Below are 18,893 nucleotides of genomic sequence, written 5' to 3'. Positions count from 1 at the left end.
GTCTGCTCTGGAAGAGTAGCTTGAGGATAAGATCCTAATGTTCCTTCAGCTCCACGTTTAATTTTTTCCTTAGATACAGCAAGTGTCTTGCTGAGATCATAACTGGATTGCATGCTGGGGAGTGACTGTATCGATAACAGGCGTATGAAGGACAGGCAGACAAGAGGACTGTGTGGGACTACTGCCATATGCAAACAGTCATTAGCAGATGATTTATTAAAAGTGTTACTTAAGGGAGGAGCAGAAGGGTGACTGAAAACCGCAGAATGTTTTCAAGCTCAGGAAGAGGGGATGGTAGAGATCAGTGATTTGCCGTAACACAAAAGGGAAAAGGGTAGCTTTGAATTAGGCCTTTAATCTTGCTGCTAAATAAATTATGGGCTGCCATAAGTGGCTGCCTCTTGCCTGTTCTCACACTTCTTTCTCTTCCATTTTTTGCCTCCTTTTGCTCCATATTCTGTATACTAAGGAACCCTCATGATTCCCCCCCCCATGAACTTTTGGCGCAGAAAGTAAGCTCTGGGTCACATCAGCATTTTTCAGCCCCCCCCCCCCGAGAATGCAATGGAAAAAATGGGGGGAAATTAAAGAAAGAAAGAAAGAAAGATAGGACTAGTGCTATCATTCCTGAATCTGGTTCATGTTAATAGAGATGAGAGCATTTAATGCACTGAACTGTTGCTGTTTTTCTTGGCATAAGGACACATGTGCTAGACAAGTACAGGGTTTAAGACTGAAGCTAAAGCAAACATCTGTAACAGAAGAACAAACTCAATATGGACTTTGTCTTAATTATATATATATATATATATATATATATATATATATATATATATATATATATATATATATATATATATATATATATATATATATATATATATATATATATTCTGTTGCATATTATTTATTCAGACAACACGCGAGCTCAGAAATTTTACCATTTATAAACTTTCACTGGTTTAAATTGGCCTTGTGGTCCCTTGTCAGTTCAGCCTTCTTCTTGGCAAGGGTGCTGCAGGAGGACAAAGTCATTTGCCTTCTGAGTTGTCAGAAGGAAGAGGTCACAAAGGCCCCTAGTGAAAGAAATCTAATGCAGCCATATTGTAAAGCAGGCTTTCATGTTGAGCAGCTGGTTGTTTCCGCCTCTAGTCTGATTATGGCCCACTGTATTTTAAAGGTTGCTGCTGTTGGTTGCTTTTAGCACTTAAAAAAAAAAGAGAGAGAGAGAGAGAAATTGTCCATTTGTAAACCGATTCTGCCTTAGTAAATAAGTGGGGATAATTTCCTTAAAAACAGAAATATTTAAATTGGAGTTCAGGCTTTCTTGGGGGGGGGGGGGCCTGAGGTTATCTATCCTGCAAGCCATGCTAATCTGTGTGTTTTATTTTCACTAGATCGTTGCAGTGTTCAGGTATATGTAGCCCCACGGTCTCCCTAGCTGAACCAGTTAGAAATCGGCATTAATTTTTCATCGATAAGAAGAGCTTGCCAATTGCATCACTATCCGTTTGCTGAAGAAGGGGGGAGCGAAACACCCTTCCCTCGGCAAGTTAACCAGATGCTCTTTAGAAGAATCTCCACTAGAGGGAAGCATACTGTAAGGAATCCCCCCCCCCCGTCCGATTTGAGCAAACTTCTGCAAACTTCCCCATCTTCTCGGGTTGCTTCAGGGGTACGTATTTCCGTTGCACTGACGCTGAGTCGGACAGGAGAAAACAACATCTCCCCCTCCCTTCCTGCTCATGGCTGGGGGAAGGTTCCGCAGTGTCGCAGCGTTTTAGTTGTTGCAGTAAACGGGGGCTTTATCGCTGTCCTTCCTTTCTTTGGATCCGATTTCTGCTCGGTAGAGTCTCAAGTAGGAGGCACTGAAGACGACCGAGTGGCAGACCAGGGCTCGAAGAGACTGAGGCACTTTCTGCAGGCTCGTCCAACTCCGAGGTGTGACGCGTTTGGTCTTTCTCTGGGTTTTCACGGGAGCCGCTGAACCGGATCGAGCGGCGCAGCCTCCTCTGCTTAGGAGTAGCCGAATCCCTGGGGAATCACTCCAGCCCTCTCCCGAGGAGGAGAGGGCGGGGCCTCGCTGGTTAATTACGAGCACGACGGGCCAGCCGCAGCAGACATGAACGGGGCAAGACCTCCTCCCCAGCTCCTGGGCCAAGGGGACTTGTGCCGGTTTGCAGCTGGCTGAGCTCCTGGGAGCGAATGCCTGAGCCGAAGAAGGGGAGCGGGCAGCCTTGCCTCTCTGCGGCTTCGGCGAAGAAGACACCGAGATCCGTGCAAAGTGTGCGCGTGTGAGCGCGTCTCTCGCCATCCCCGCCTTGCCTCCTGTGGCGGGGCGCGCTCCTGGGCAAATGGGACAAGGCGCCACCGAGTGAGGAGGACGGAGGCTGACGCCATCGGGAGCGGGAGGGAGGCAAGGCTGCTATGGACATGCCGGGGGGCAAGCGGAGGTCTGCGCGCCGAGCCGCGAAGAAGCGGCCCGCCGGTGTCCGCCACAGCGCAGGAGGATCCTCTGGCGGGTCTCTTTAAGCCGCTTCCCTCGGGGTCGAGGCCAGCTCCTCTGCACTGAGCGAGGCGCGCCGTCTCTGCCCCGGCTCGCTTACTGGCGCAGGCACCGAAAGAAGCCCGAAGAAGAAGAGGAGGAAGAAACAGGTGCCTCCTCCGACTCGCCCCCTTCGCAGGCAGCGTCCGCCTCGTCCTGACTTCGCTCGCGGAGGCCGTCGGCGGAGGGGCCCCGGGGGGATTTCGGCGCCCCCAGAAGGGCTGCTTTCCTTCTCCCTCTGCTGCGGCCAGAAGGCGGGCGGAGAAGGGGGGGGGCCACACCAGGTCTCCCAGAGTCCCCGCCCTCCGGTCGGCGGTCTGGCTGACAGGCCCTAGGCGGGCTGCGCTTGCTTCAGCTGCCATGTGCTGCCGCCTCTGCCGCGGCCTCCCGCGCTCGTCTCCATGCTGCTAGGGGCGTCCTGGCTGTGCTCCTCCAAGGCAGCCGCCGCCGCCGAGAAGCGGGCCGCTGAGGAGAGGCGGAGGCGGCAGGCTGCTGGAGGAGGAGGAGGCGGCGGCGGCGGCGGGGGCAACGGCGAGGGACCCCCAGTAGCCGCCGCCGGCCTCGGAGGCAGCATGGACGAGTCGTCGCTGCTGGACCTGCTGGAGTGCTCCGTGTGCTTGGAGCGCCTGGACACGACGGCCAAGGTGCTGCCCTGCCAGCACACCTTCTGCCGCCGCTGCCTGGAGAGCATCGTCAGCTCCCGCCACGAGCTGCGCTGCCCCGAGTGCCGCATCCTGGTGGGCTGCGGCGTGGACGAGCTGCCCGCCAACATTTTGCTCGTCCGTCTGCTGGACGGCATCAGGCAGAGGCCCCGCGGCGGCGGCGGAGCAGGAGGCGGCAACGGGGCCCCGGGCAGCCCCACCGCCCACGGCAACGGGGCCACGCCGAGCAGCCACACGGGGGGCAACCCTGCAGCGGCAGCGGGAGGAGGAGGAAACAATCCCGGCACCGCCGCTCCACCGGGCTGTCACCCCACTGCGGCTGCAGCCACCGGCTCTCCTAGCACAGCCGTCGCCGCTGCAGCCGCCTCAGCCGCCGCCAGCCTGAGGGAACTGGCAGCCGCCAGCCGCAGCGCCCTGCTCAAGGTAAGCCGGGCCGGATCCCCCCCCCCCTTCCCGCCTTTTTCTTCTCCCCTGGCTCTGCAAACGCACAGCGCTCCTCCCCAGCCAGCCCTGCGCACACCCACCCACCTGGGCCTGTCCCAACAACGCGCAACCCCCCGCCGCTCCCTTCAGAGGACCCGTTCTTGTTTTCTGACCTGTGTGCAGGCATGGGTCCTGATTCTTCCCTCTTTTTTCAAAATTAGCGGCAAAGGATGCTACCCGCTGTTGACTGGAACAGGACCATTTGTCTTAGTTGATTGGCAACTTTGTTGGATTTCCTATTGCTTTTTTGAACTTCTGGTGGGAAAAAAAACCTATTTGGTGGCTTTGTGTGTACAGATGCATAATGCAATTACAGCTTTCCAGTGAATTCCTCGGGGAATGGCAGTATTTTTTTTTAAAGAAATCTTTTTAATTGCAGTATTAGATGAAAGGGAACCATTGGAAAGCAGAAGAAAAATCCTATACAAAATTACTTTAAGTCTTTTAATTGCTGCATGGAAGAACTGCTCTGTGCAACATGAAAGCTTGCATACTTTGTGCGCATTGATTGGACCTGAAAAAGGCATTGCTTTACTGATTCTGTGAGTTTGGTAAAGGAGTAGCTTAGACCTGCCAGAACCCCCTTCTATACACCTGTCTTGTGTCTGCTTGCCCTACAGATCACTGTAGCGACTTATGTTCTGCCAAACTCCAAATGCTTTGTTCACAGAACCTCTATGCCTCCTCAGATAATGTATGCAATGTGTTCTGATACTTGCCAGCTGACTGCTTCTGCTGGAGGTGTGGCAAAAGGTATTACAGTAAAGGTTTGCTTCACAGTAGTAGGTTTTTTTGCATTATATTTGCTCCTTGCTCTAGCAAGTATGTACTCAGTCTAGGAGATCTGCGGGGTGCCTGTTATCATGTCTAACCATCTCCAGCTGACCTTTACATTTTGATTACAGTAGGTGATCAAGATTTATATAAGAGATTTATACATTTTTTAAAAGTTTTAAAATATTGGCATGCTTCTAAAGTTGACATTTCAGAGGGGGCTGACACTCTTTTCAGGAATGCTAGGTTATTCTGCACACAATTGTTCTCTCAGAAGCGACCATAGTTGGTGGTGGTTTCGTGTCACTCTGTAGCTGCTGTAGATGCCAGAAGTGTTGAACCCATGGCATAGAGTTTAGTTGCTAGACAGGCGCATGATGAAACAATAATGCCAACTTCACCACCACTTACTGATCTCCACACAGATCTACTCAGCCCTATTTGTTCACGATCCTGTTGGGTTGTGTGAATGGGCGCCATGTGGCGCTTTCACGGTTGTGTGACAATGGATACAGACACACAGAGAATACCAAGAGGCTATAGCAGAAAATAAAGGGTGGGTGGGGATGGGGACTGATGAGAATTTCTGCTGTAGGAGAATTTCAGTTTATTGGCTAATAGAGCAAATAATTTGCAGAAGCTAATTCTACAATGAATATGTAAATTATATCTTTTATCATTCTTCAGTGGTATCATAATACTGTGAAGTACAATTTGTTGTTAAATTAACACTTAGGAACAGCTATGTGTAAAGCTTGACCAATATTATTGCACTGAAATGCTTTATGGAACATCTTTTAAAGTCACTTCTTTGCTTATGATTGATAGCATTTTTCCTTCTTTGTTTGGGCTAATGAGTGAACGGTTCTATGAAACTGTTTAGCCTTTTGCATGACCTCACAGCTTTATCTTTGAAATCAATGCAGAGTTACTGGTTCCTACAAGGTTCATTACAGTGAAAGAAATCTGAACTAATCTTTTTAAAAGAGAGTAACTCTTTTCATAGTTGCTGATACCGCTGGGTTGTCAAGCTTTCCTGAAAACAAATTGACCAGCTCTGTCTGGATTGCACAGCGTGAGATAACAACATATCTTGGTCAATGTGAAGTGCAGCCTTTGTCTTTATCTTAGGCAGTAGTTGTTGCTTAGCCTTGTTGAGAGGTGGAACTGAAAAATCCCATTACATACTGGTAGATTTTTTTTATAGAAAGGAATGTGATTTGTAATGGTGCTACTGTAATGCATATGATTTTGCCATACTTTTCACAGTTTTTAAAACTATTCTAGCAATAATTTTTGCACTTATAAGAAATTAACCTGGTTGAATTGCATTGTTGTCTCTTTTTGTTCGTTTAATTTTTGAATTCTTACCAGTGTCAGATGTCTTTAGGAAGTACAAGCAGCAATGGGATGTCATTCACAGAGAGATTTTTAACAAGCTCCCAATCTATTTTTAAGGTAGCTTGTGTTGCGTTTTCCCCGTTAGAGTAGCAGGTTGTATTAGATTATCCTCATGATATCTTAAACCTTGTATATCTATGAAAAATTATGGAATACCTTCTCACTCCAGTAATAAACTTCCTAAACTAGCACACTGCATGGGGAAGAATTGCCAGACATATACAGTGCTGATGAAAGGTACAAGCAAAGATGCAGGAACATTATGCTTGTTGGAGGAGTACATCTATTGCTGTCTCCCTGTGGAGGTATATTATAGCAGGCAGTGATCAAGAACACATTTTTGTCTGTGATATAGTCAAGAAAATCCTAGTTCCCAGGTGCGCAATTTATGAATACATTAATACATTGCTGACATCGTGCACCTTTAAAAGATACAGGTGTTCACATTGAAATGTTTTTTTCTGTTTTATCAAATGACACATCTTTGTGTATAAAGATATTTTTTTATGCATTTCTTATTCTTTCTTGTATAAACATTTAGTTTCAATAGTGTTTAGGTTCTTTGGAATGTTTAATGGACAAATACACCTGCTAAAATAAAGGAGCAATAGTAATCTTTGATTATTTATTATCATATTAGTTTTATTTTTATTCTTATTTTTCATTGGTGGGAAATGAAGGTGGGGTTGGAAGGAGATGAATCACATGGTAATCTAGTAAACCATAGGTAGGCAACCCCCAGCTCATGAGCCAACAGCAGTACCCCAGACCATTTTGGTTTGCGCCCCCCCCCCCCCACTGGGGCCAGGGCTCTACCCAGGTAACCAAGGCACTGGCAGCACTGTTGGGTACAGCAGTGTGGGAGAATAATGGGCATGATTTGTGCCCATCATCACCTCTCAGATCTGCTCAGGTACCATCAGAGTCCAAGGGGAATCCCTGAGATGCTGGCAGAGTTCCTGGGGCTTGGCTTACTTCAAGCCTGTCTGACTAAGTACAACCCTCATTTCCCTCCTATCCTTTTGTTTGCTGGCACATCAACATCTTCACAGGATGAGTAGAGGCTGCATTTTTCCTGGGCTTTGGTCCAAAAAGGTTGCCAACGCTTGGTATTAAACATTAAAAAATGTGATTTGTATTTGTTACTTTCTATTAATTGTACCTTGTAGAATCAACCAATTCGCTGTGCTTTATAGGAAGTTCAAATATTGTTATTTTTCTGTGAGAAAAAAGAATTACTTGATATGTAAGGACAGTGTGTTGTGGAGATGCTTGTTGTTCTTTTGTTGATTTAGCAGTACATTCCTGTGTTCATGTTAGTCTCATCTCAGTCATAAACTTACTTGCTTAAGCACAGAGGCTGCTCTTAAAAGCTTTGGTGCTCCATCTGCAGCATGAGGCTAATGAGATAGGTTTACTGTACAATATTCTTGTGAGGATAGTTGATCTTTTGTGTATTAAGTCTCTGAGCTTTCTTAAATGAAAGCATTAGTACCTTTTTGAATCAAACAAGTGAATTATTAGTTTATATGCTGTTTAATTTGCTGTTGCTGCTTCTTAAAACAGGCCTGCAATCAGAGAGAGAGAGGGAGAGAAAATGAGAATGAATGAATATGAATGAATTGTAACTGAAGCACCCAACGGTTTGATTTGCATTATGTTCACTTATTGTGGTTGGGGAACAGCTATTTCATCAGACTGTTCAAACGGTTTTTTATGTAAATATTTCTGGTACTGTATCTATTTTTGTGCTGGCCTTTGACCGTACTTAATAATTCATTCACTCATTCATCAGGCAGTTCAACTTTTCACAAGCACTTTGAGCCTGTTCAGCAGGTTACTTTTCATGTATATCAAACAGTACAATGAAATTGGCAGCATTTGGGGTATGCGTGTTCTCTCACAGTTCACTGTCCTCTGCACACGCTTTTCATCATTGCAGGTCACACCACAACCGTTTGACTAACGAGTGAACAAACCAGTCACTCAGACAGTGATTTATATATAAGTAGTTTATTTTTTAGAAAGATCTCACCATTTGGTATTCTTCTAAGTCTGTTTTATCAAAGTTGATGGCTGCTCATCATTTTGGATGGGCAACATTTTGTGAATTGAGTGTCATCTGCGTCATTTAATGACATGAGCCCATAGTGACTCTGAGGAAAGATTGATTTCCCCTACTGTACAAGCACCGAAGAAGGGTTCAAACTACTAACACCCCCTCCCTCAAGTTAGCAACCACAGCTACTGTGCAGCCAAAAAGCTTTTCAGCATAATGCTTGGCAGTGAAATGAAGAGATATGATATGCGATCACAGCTGTTGAAAACAGTATGTTCACCAGCTGAATGTGCTTGCTGCAAAGTTCTTGCTGCAAAGTATTATGGTCTGCTTCTTGCTTGACCAGCCTCTTTGTTTTTACAGTTCCAGGGTGCTGGACTATTAGGAAGATTATCAAGCTCTTAGTGGATCATCATATGTAGCTGGTGGACTGCATTTCTCTTGCTGGGTCAGATATTGGATGCCTGCCTTAAGAAGATGGAGAAGAGGCATTTTGATGATGCTGATATTTGAGAATATATTGCAATACCTGATAGATTGAACTTTTTAGGTTGGCATCTCTGTGCTTATAGAGCATCTTGAAAACAGCATTCATGTGTACTAATGTGCAGTCTTACAGGACAACCTTTTAATTTTTTCGCTTCCGTGGACTTACGGGTTAATTCCTAGAGGTGCTGTGGTTTTTGGCTGGCTGCCCAGCTGGTTACAGTAGACAGATGTTTTTACTTGTAATGCAAGAGTGCCTCAAGTCTGCAAGTTAGGTGGAGTTTATAGGTAAATCCTATGGGGATTACCTCACACACCCATGTAATGAATTGATCAGGGTTATCAACAGAAATTAGAATGCTTAATTACATATGAGGACTCTGAGCCCTTTATTAAAGCAAGATTTGTTTTAGCCTTAAAGCTGTATATCTAACTGAAGGGAATTAATGCAATTGTGACCCCAAACTGGCCTATAGGAGTGCTCTATATTTTTGGTTTCCACAGGACATTAATTCTGCTGTGCTGGTGCTTGTTCAGTAACTTCTGTCTCTTCTCTTATATGACAGTGACCTAATTGATGGTAACATGTTAGGATCTGAAGAAGCTTATTGAGGAGTGGCTCTGTTCTCATGTGTTTGCCATGGGTCCTGTTAACAGACATGCCCTGGGAGTTCCATGCTTGGAACTGAATTCCCCTGTATGCACAGCCTCAGTTCGGATTGGATCCACAGCAAATTGAGAGGAGGGGCCACCTGTAGTGCCACCACCTCTGCTGCTTGGCTTATACTCACAGCAGCACTTCCTCCTCCTCCTTCTTGTGGCCAACCTACTGCCTTCCCTTTCTTGCTCCTACACCTTCTTTTCCTGTCATCTTCTCCCTTCCTTGCTGCTTCACCCATGCACACCACTTCCGCACTGACTGTAGTGCTGTCTCTGCTTTCTTCCTCCAACCTCAACACTCACTCCTCTATTCAAGCCCCCCCCCCCCCATGGCCTGCCAGCTTGGGCTCCCAGTTCTTCTGCCTCTCCCCCTGGGTTTGCCTCAAAGGGCAGCATTCCTGGCCTCTATTGGCCTATTGGAGCGACTGCTAACTTTTTCCTCTCCTGCTCCTATGACCTGCAAGGGGGTCTTGCGCACTTCCACCATCTTTACCACCTCATGTGGCTTTCTTCTCCTTGAGTGCTGGTGGCTGCCTGGCCCTTGGCCTCCTGCACTGGATCTCTGGTGGGGGTCCTGTCTGCCACTCTGCGGCTCTTTCTATAGCTTCCTCTGGTGTCCACCTCTTCGTGATCACCTTAGGCAGCCTGCCCCCGCTTGCTGCCACCTCCCTGGCTTGCTGGCCTTCTCTGGTGTGATAGTGAGGCAGGGATCAGTTCCCATGGCATTGGGCAAGGCTTCTGTGATTTTCTTTCATTGGCTTTCTCAAGATGGTTCTGGTCTCCTCCTCATGGTAAGGGCAGATTTTGGAATGCTGGCCTTGAACAGTTTAATATTTTTCTGCAAGCCTGGATGGGAGGTTCCTTAAGCTTTTAGGAAAATATCCCTTTTAGCTTCATGGCCCTGATTCCCAGATTTAAGTATCTTCAAATGCAGCTATGTTGAGGGTAAGATGTATTTATTAATGGTCAACAATTGTGATAAATCCTCAAAATCATGAGAGAGGGATTTCTTACTGTAGGTAGCTCTGTAACTTTGATTATATGTAGAACTTGGGGGAAGGAGAAGAAATCAGTACCCTGCATTTTGGAGCAATCAAGGAGCAGAGTAAATTACTTTGGCCTTAAACAATAAGATGAATGGTGGTGGAATTAGGTGCTACTATTCTGTCTTTTTATTCATAGGGATGAGATGAAGAATTCTGGTAACCAAAAAGAAATTAGATTGGTTGAGTCATTAGGAGCTGAGCCTTTTTTGGCCAAGTTTTTTTTCCTCAATACTTTGTCTAAAGCTCTTCTGATAGGCATGTTGTTTTGGAAACACCCCCAAAAGGTAGACATCCTGTATAAAAGAAACAGTCCAGTTCATATTTCCATGGCGTCTCTCTGCTTATTTACCGCTCTTTATAGTTGTACATGTTAACTACTGGTCTCCTCCTGTTGGATAGGACATCCAGAGAAAAGGGCAATAAATGAATGTATCTTGGTAGTTTGAATAGGTACAAACGGTACATAAAAATAGCTGCTGAATAATCTTCAGTATTGACACATCCGTTTGCAAAATTATTCCTTTTATGGAACAAACATTGAATATTTGCTTGAGTTGGTACTTTTCTCCAGTGTTTAGTTACAATAAAATATAACTCTTCACATCTTGGATAGTTGAATGTTGACTTGTGTGACCATGCAGAATATCATACTAATGCTAGATTTGGGGTTTCAAACAATTTTGAATTTGTGTTCTGTTATAGGAGACTAGTTTTTCTTCAGACCTCTCTCTCAGAGAAAAAAAATATTGAATAATAAATAAGATCTTTGTCCATTACTCTCCTGTGTGTGCAGTCACCTAGTACACCCAATTATGTCTGTTTTCTGTTAATTACGCTGCATTATAGGATGGCCATCAGTTTTTATCCAGATTGCTGGCATTTATAACCATCTGTAGAGATTAAATACAGCTTCCTGGAACTAGATTGCATTTACAATCACATTTACCATTTTATTTAATGTTAGATACCAGTTACTATCAGGTTGTAGAGACTGGTCATTACTAACATTGTCTGCTTTAGAAATATCTTAACAGGTGATGCACTCATCTTGTAATATGAGCTTCAGTTCACTTCATTAAGACAGTATTCTTTAAGCATTGTCTACTGATGTGATTTGTGTGTGTGCGTGCAATCAAAAGCTAAGTTGTAAATGTTTTGGTTCAGAATGTTTTCAAGACTTATCTCTGACAGCTGGGAAAATGCTGCACAAATGCCCTTGAGCTGAATTGTTTAGCTGTTGCAGCTAGTACTTTGGGTGGGAAAAAGATTATCCAATGCAATTTTGAGTTCTTGTATCACTGCTACTGCTCAATTGCTTTGCAAAAATAAACTAGAAAAAATTAAAATGATAGTGGCTAGATCACTGGCTAGGTATGTGATAAGAGAGTCTCTTTCAGTCATTATTTATGTAACAGAGGTTTGCTTCTATGGTAGCATGATTATGATATCATGAATATCATGTCACAGTTTTTCATATTAGTGATTGTTTGGAAAGCGATCTCATCAAGTCTACCCCAGTTATCCTCCATGCTACTCAGATTGGTTCCTGGATTAGCACCCATCCAGATATTTTACACTGACAGATGTACTTAGCACTGTTAGACTGTTCTCTGAACCTTTCTAAGCTTTCTTTTAAATTCTATTATGTGTAGTGATAGAAAGACACATAGGGTACAAGGCAGCCAAAATTGGAGTGTTGATTTTAATGGGTCAATTAAGGATTTACTTAACTTCCTCCCACTGAAGTCAGTGAAGTGTAAAAGAGCTTAACACTGGCTGTAATGCTTATTTTCTCCAGCTTGACATTAACAGAAATTTGTTGGTCGCATCGGAGGATATAGACATCTGATCCCACACTCCGTCCTCTGACCCCCTAAAATCCCTCTCCGACACATCAAAAATCCTGCTAAAAACATCCCAACACATGGGGAAGACATGTCTGCCTAAGGCAGCTAGTATTAAAAGCCCTTTAAGGCAACAACGTTTGTTTTTTCTACCTAAATTATCTCAGCCTGAGAGCGGCCTGAATAAAGCAGTAACAGCTAAAATGGTGACCGTTAACCCGAATAGCCCTGAAACGCCGGGCTTTGACGCTGCATCAATGGAAGCAGTTTGAGGAGCTGTTTAAGTTCCTTCAGCCCAGAGCCAAAGAGGACACTGGGGCTGCTGCTCTCTCCTGTTAGCCCAGAGAGAAGGGCAGGAGAGTGAAGCCAGAGTCCTAACAGGAGAAGATGGACCAGGGTGAAGATTCAATTCCCCCTTCTCCATCTGTAGCCTCTGCATTGGTGGAAGGTAAATTTGGTATGCCCTTTAGTGGTCTCATCTCCAAAGAGGCAGATGTGTAGCTCTCCATGACCTACCAGCCATGGATTATTGGACAGTCTTCCCTTTGCACCACTAGTGCTGGACTACTTCTCTTATCTGGGAGAACTGGGTTTGATTCCCCATTCCTCCACATGCACCTGCTGATGTGACCTTGGGTCAGCAACAAGTTCTCTCAGAGCTGTTCTGCTCAAGAGCAGTTCTGGGAGAACTCTCTCAGCCCCACCTACCTCACAGGATGTCTGTTGTGGGGAGGGGAAGGGAAAGAAGATTGTAAGCCACTCTCCTTCGGGTAGTGAAGAGTGGGGTATAAAACCTCCTCCTCCTCCTCCTTATACTTTATAATATGCATTCTTGTGTTATATCTCAGAGACAGAGAAAGTATGTGATAAGACTGATAGATTATTTGTTTATTTGTTTACCACTAAGACTCAAGGTAGGTCGCACAGCGTAAACCAACATAATCAACGGTATGAGACATAACAAACAGTGTGATAGGACTCGGATTATAGAGTTCTGAAACAAAGCGTAAAGTATTAGACATTATGTGCTACACAATGCAGAAAATGTTATTATGTAAGTATAATCATTGCAGTGAGAATAGGATAAACATTGCAGAGAGAGCAAACAGATACACAATGCAATTCCATGAAGGAGACAATAACGAACCCAAAATGTAGGGAACAGTGGCATGGTTGAGTTTATTGAGTGTTGCTTTTGCTGTCAAAATAGTTATGGGGTGTGTGTTAAAATATAAGTAAGGAATTATGCTTTAAAATGTAATGGAATCACAGATAATCAACATTATATTATTTTTTGAAAACTTTCATTCAGTGCCTCTGCTTCTTTACCTAAAATGGGAATTAGAATGCCTTTGCTTTATTAATGGGATATAGTTATTGACCTAGACCTTGTATAGCTTCCCTTAATGAATCTGTGCTGTTGTTTTTCTAAATTCTGATTGCTTTTTTTACTTTGTTTGCAATCTGATTTTTCAAATTTTATGATGTGAGGTTTGTTCACATCAAGATAACCTTTTAAGTGACAAGAGGAATCATGCAAAATGCAAAGATGTGTTTGCTAACCCCTGCTGAGGATATCGAGGCTATGTTCAAGCACAGAACATTCTTATTGCTGCAGTGATTTTCCCACAGCAGTGGCTGTTTGGTCTATGTGCTGAAAAGTTGTGAAATATCTTATTTAAGAAGGAGAATACATTTTTTAAAAAAATTAATTAATTAATATTTACTTTCTCCTAGTTTCCGATTTTCCCAGTGCTTTGTTTACCTCATTGACATTGTTTGAGCCTAAGAATTTATACTGTTTTCTTCTCATACTGTTTTCTTCTCATAACCCAGAAAAGCTTCATTTGGATTTGCCAGAAATTGTTACTCCGCCCACCCAGGCCCTTCTGGGAATGCAAGCTCACTCTTGAGCATCACTGATCTCTTTGGCTCCAGCATGATGTCTTTGTAGGTACCAGAAAGCCATACAAATGTTGCTCTTAGCCCCCCAAAATTTGCTGAATCTCAATGTTAGAATCCTCTCATATGTTCAGGATCTTAATATTGGAATATTTACTGTACTTGCAAGCTGGTAGGATCTCCTCAAATTACTCTTGGCAGTGTTGTTGGCATAGTGGTTTTTGGTGGGAGATTGGTAGTTAAACAGTTCTTCAGAGACAATTCACTGTAGTGCTTAAGTGCACAGACTCTAATTGGGTATGATTCCCCGCTCCTCCACATGCACCTGCTGAGTGCCTTTGGGTCAGTCACAGTTTTTGAAAGAGCTGCTCTCTTGAAAGACCTTTCTCAGCCCCTACCTTGCAGGGTGTCTGTTGTGGGAAGATGAAGAGAAAGGAGATTGTAAGCTGTTGTGAGACTCCAACTAAAGGGTGGGGTATAAATCCAGTCTCTTCTCCTGTTCATCTAGTATCACTAAGCTCATCTGTGCTGACCTGAGTAGCCCAGGCTAGCTCAGTCTCATCAGATCTTGGAAGCTAAGTGGGGTCGGTCCTGGCTAGTATTTGGATGGGAGATCTCCAAGGAATATCAGGGTTGAGAGACAGAGGCAAGCAGTGGCAAACTACCTCTGAATGGCTCTTGCTTTGACACCCCAGGGGTGTCAAACTCATTTGTTATGAGGGCCAGATCTGATATAAATGAGACCTTGTTGGGCTGGGCCATGCTTGTCATAAAATGCAGTGTCAGGTAGCAGAGATATAAACTTTATAAAGGACACAGACAAAAACAATTAAAGATTTTTTTTAAAAAAAAACCCCTTAAAAATAAAATATGCTTAAAACATTAGCACTTGTTGGTCTTAATGGTGCTTTTTTGTATTTCATCTGTGCAGTCCAGGGAATTGGGCAAAGAAAACACTGGCTCTTTCTTTCCTTCCCTAGAGGACCAGGAGGGGGAGGATCCTCAGCCAACAGAAGGAAGAGAGGCTTGACTCAGTAGGTCTGCTGTGCGACTGAGCAAGCCTGTTAGAGCAAGTGGTGATGCAGAAGGAAGCAAGAGAAAGTGCGTAGGAAGCAGACAACAGCCAGTTGCTCGGGGGCCTGATAGAATCCCTCCAGGGTCTTGGCCCCCGAGCTGCATGTTTGACACTCCTGCCCTAAAGGGTCACCCTAAGTCAGCTGTGACTCAATAGCATTTTCCACCACCATTTATTCCATAATGTGATCCATATCTGGTTATGTTCTGAAATAATGGCAGCCTTAAATTTTATTTGGTCATCTTCTGACTATGAGGGTCCATATTCTATTAGCTGTACCTTCAGCAAAACAGACTTTTATGTATGCACATTATGCTTGGAAGCTCAACTACCTTCTTCAGAAAGAAAAGTGGTCTTCAAACTAGACATTTCCTTTTTATGTAATGTAGTTTCCAGTTGCCATCTCTACCTGAAATTGGCTTTGCCAACCTGTTTCCAGAATCTGTGGAAAGAACTCTACATTCACAATACATGTTCTCTGAGCTCTTGTGTTTTACCTGGGTAGGACTGCCACCTTTGGAAGGTACCCAGTTTCCTTTGTTTCAGAGTGGCTCAAGCAAGGGCCAGTTATTGCCGTTCCCAACACTTGGGTCATAGCTACAATTACTCTGCTGTGAACTACGACAGAAATGATTTCCTACAATGCTTGAAACACATTCAGCCAGGGTGGTAGCTACATTCATAACCTTCAGGAGAGGCATACCACTTTCAGAGCTATGCAGAACAGTTTCTTGGTCACAGTGTTCTACTTTTGTGAGGTGTTTTACCTGAAGGCAAGAAATACAGCAATTGGTCAAAGCAATGCTTAACACATGCCAATTTCTCACTAGTGTTGCTCCGCCCCCAGGCTTCTGTTTTCCCTGGTGCAAACAATTGATTTCCCACCAGTTGTTCTTCGGCACATTTTGAAATGTGGCTCCCTCAAGTTCCTCACGGCTTTGTGATGCTGTCTCTTAAGGATTAAGAAACTGCGAGGGGAACTGGAGGGAGCTGCACATCAAAATGCGCCTGCAAAGCAACTGGTGAGAAATCCAATCGTTTGCACAGGGGAGAAACAGAAGCCTTGGGGCAGAGCAACACTAGTGAGAAATGGGTAACACTGTTTTGCTGACTTTGCTTTGTACCCAGTTGGTGAGAATCCTGATCTTTTATCCTATGTGTGTCTGCACAAAGATCAGAATCAAGAAGAGTTGATAATTTACCTATAACTGATGTTCTTCAAGTGGTTAATAAGAATAGATAGAATACCAGATGAGTTGGTAAATACATATATTTCAAGAAAAATATATATGTTCAGTTGAAGGTACACATCCAGTGACAATAGGTCAAGGCTGAAATCCTAAGGGCAATTTCCTGGGAATAAACCCCATAGAATAACATGGGATGCACATCTGAGTATACCTGTTCAGAATTGATAAGGTACAGATTGGTATGAATTTGCTCATGGATACCAATAATACAGGAGACACTACTGTTAAATGGTCCAGTTATGTGTTTCATGTTTCCTGAAATTGTCATCTGTCTTGAAAATTTCGTTTGAAATTACTTTGATCTACAGCTGGGAACATTTGTAGAGTTACTTAACAGCTGAGGACGTCTTTTATTGAACTTGGCAGGCCTCAGCACAGATAAAGCAGCCACTTTGGCATTGATGTTGTAGGGAAGAATAATACAAACAACAGAGAGTCAGGAAGCTGAATTTATATTGGAAGTGAGCTTGCGTAGTCAGTTTATGAGCTCACATATGATTGGTTTTTATATTATCTATGTGCAGTTTTAAAATTTGTGTTTCTTTTATTCTCTGGGATTTTCTTGATATGTATAGTGATAATGGGTCATAAAAGAGCCCAGAAATTAACAAAGATTAAGATTGTATTTTTACTTTTATTTTTAGTACAGACATCTCTTAATTTTTGTTTATTCACAATGCAGGCATGTATTTAAAAACCTTTTGAAAGCTTATTTTTAAAAATTAGATCTGCGGATCTATTATGAGTTTTGAGTCTGATGTGTAAAAAGGTGGTATCTTTGGGGAAAATACACCTGTGTTCTCAGCCTGCTTTTTTATATAGATCCAAATAGGCAGCTGTGTTGGTCTGAAGTAGTAGAACAAAATAGAAGTCGATTGCACCTTTAAGACCAACTTAGTTTTATTCAGAATGTAAGCTTTCATGTGCATGCACACTTCCTCAGTCTTCTCGTCTGAAGAAGTATGCATGCGCACAAAAGCTTACATTCTGAATCGACTCCTATTTTGTTCTGCTTTTTAATATGTTGTGTGAGTACTGGAAATCTTGTTTCCACAAGCATTTCCTAATATTGAACATTTATGTGGTCATGAATTATAAAAACTATTTCCCTTAATTTCTCTTTTAAGAAATTAAAAATCTATTGAAATAGTGAATGTAATGTGTATGTGTAGGTTCATGGAATGTGCTACAGAATAAAGGACACGGGCAGCCCAATCCAGACATGCGGGGCGGGAGCCGCTCAGGCGTGGGTGGATCGACGGCACCGCTCGTTGGCTTCCAAAAGGGAGACGGTACGCCACACTGGGAGAGGGAAGAGGGGCCCAACAAGTGAGAGAGAACCCGTCGCCATGGTGATTCTGCCCAGATGCATGCCATTGGCCCGCTGCCAAGGCAGGGGTGGGGGAGGTGCAGGCTCATGTGGGACCACGGGTTTGGCCAGCCTGTTGTACGTGACTGGGCAAGGAGGCGGAAAGCCCACGCCTGAGAGGCTGTCAATCCCCCCGCTCCCTCCCTCTGTTAGAGACTCTGCCAGTGGCAGGCTGGTGGCCAGGAGCATGTGCAGACAAGCAGGAAGTGCCAAGTGCAGGAGTTCCCTGTCCTAGACAACAGCTGGAATGTGTGTCTGGGAGCGGCCAGGCCAAGTCAAAAAGACACCATCACCCAGAGCCCCTCCCCCATGTTGCCCTGCTGCTGCCCCCCGCTATGTGCAAGGAACACCTCCCCTGGGGGCCGCAGAACTCAGAGTGCGAACCGCTGGGCATGCATCCACTTCAGCAACCCTCCCCCAAGTGCCTAGCGCACAGCAGCCCTGTGCAGTTGGGTAGGCTGTCAACCCGGGCAGGCTGAGGGGCTGAACCCCCTCCCCTGTCCAGCCACACAGGGGGCAGCGTGGCGGCTCATAGCCCATTCTCCTTTCCCAAGAACCAAGTCTGCCCACCCTCCCAGGCACTCCCTCAGAGAGGCCACTGACGGGGGGGGGGGGTTCCCCCGGGAATGTGCAGTATATGCCAAGCAGGAGAGACAACAGAGGGCACAGCTCAGACTTTATTTTTACAGAACAGAGTGCAGCAGTTTCCCTGGTGCATGCTGGGCAGTCTCACCGTGGGCGGGGCTTCGCTCCGAGCGGTGGGCAGAAGCAGCTGAGGGAGTGGGGGGGGGTGGAGCAGCAAACGCGGAAGCCTCTGTGTTGGTCCCACCTGCAAAACGGAGACAGAGATCAAGAGCACCTGCAGGGGCGGCGGCTGGAAGAGTAGGCTGCATTCTCTTACAGGGGTGCTCTCTTACAGGGGCAGTCTCTGACCCACCTCCCCGCAATGGGGCAGCTGTCACACACACACACACCCCGTGCCCCACCAGGGGTTGGGAACGCGGCAGAGAGCAGACCAAGGGAAGGGAGTAGGCGGCAACACAGGGGAGTGAGGTCAGCATATGCCCCCTGCTGGAGCCCACTGCCTGGTTCAAGTGCCAGAGATGCTCGCAAACCAAGTGGTTGAGAGCGAGGGGAGGGGGAGGCTGGGGCTGGGGGATAGTGGAATTTACCTAGCCATGGGCGACAGTCCTCGCATGCAGAGTCTTTGGGAGCCCAGAACTTGTGGAGACCTGGAAACAAGAGCAGTTAGCCCCAGGTGAGAGACCTCTCTCTCCTCCTTGCAAGTCAAAGATACTGTCAAAACAACTGTGAGGTGCAAAACCCATCACCAATGT

At 45.1% G+C, this 18,893-nt stretch overlaps 1 protein-coding gene across 1 annotated transcript in view; it reads left to right on the top strand.

The window, feature by feature from the left end:
- Positions 1–2,817: 2,817 nt before the first annotated feature.
- SH3RF3 (SH3 domain containing ring finger 3) overlaps positions 2,818–18,893 on the top strand; it is a 307,356-nt gene continuing 291,280 nt past the window's right edge. Inside the window, exon 1 of the mRNA XM_060233755.1 lies at positions 2,818–3,630. Within this exon, the coding sequence (XP_060089738.1) occupies positions 2,947–3,630 (684 nt within the window). The 5' untranslated portion in view covers positions 2,818–2,946. The remainder of the gene's footprint in view (positions 3,631–18,893) is intronic.

This window comes from Heteronotia binoei, chromosome 3 (genome assembly GCF_032191835.1).
Source record: "Heteronotia binoei isolate CCM8104 ecotype False Entrance Well chromosome 3, APGP_CSIRO_Hbin_v1, whole genome shotgun sequence".
NCBI lineage: Eukaryota > Metazoa > Chordata > Lepidosauria > Squamata > Gekkonidae > Heteronotia > Heteronotia binoei.
Note: the sequence above shows the minus strand (reverse complement) of the source record. Positions and strands in the feature narration are given on the sequence as shown.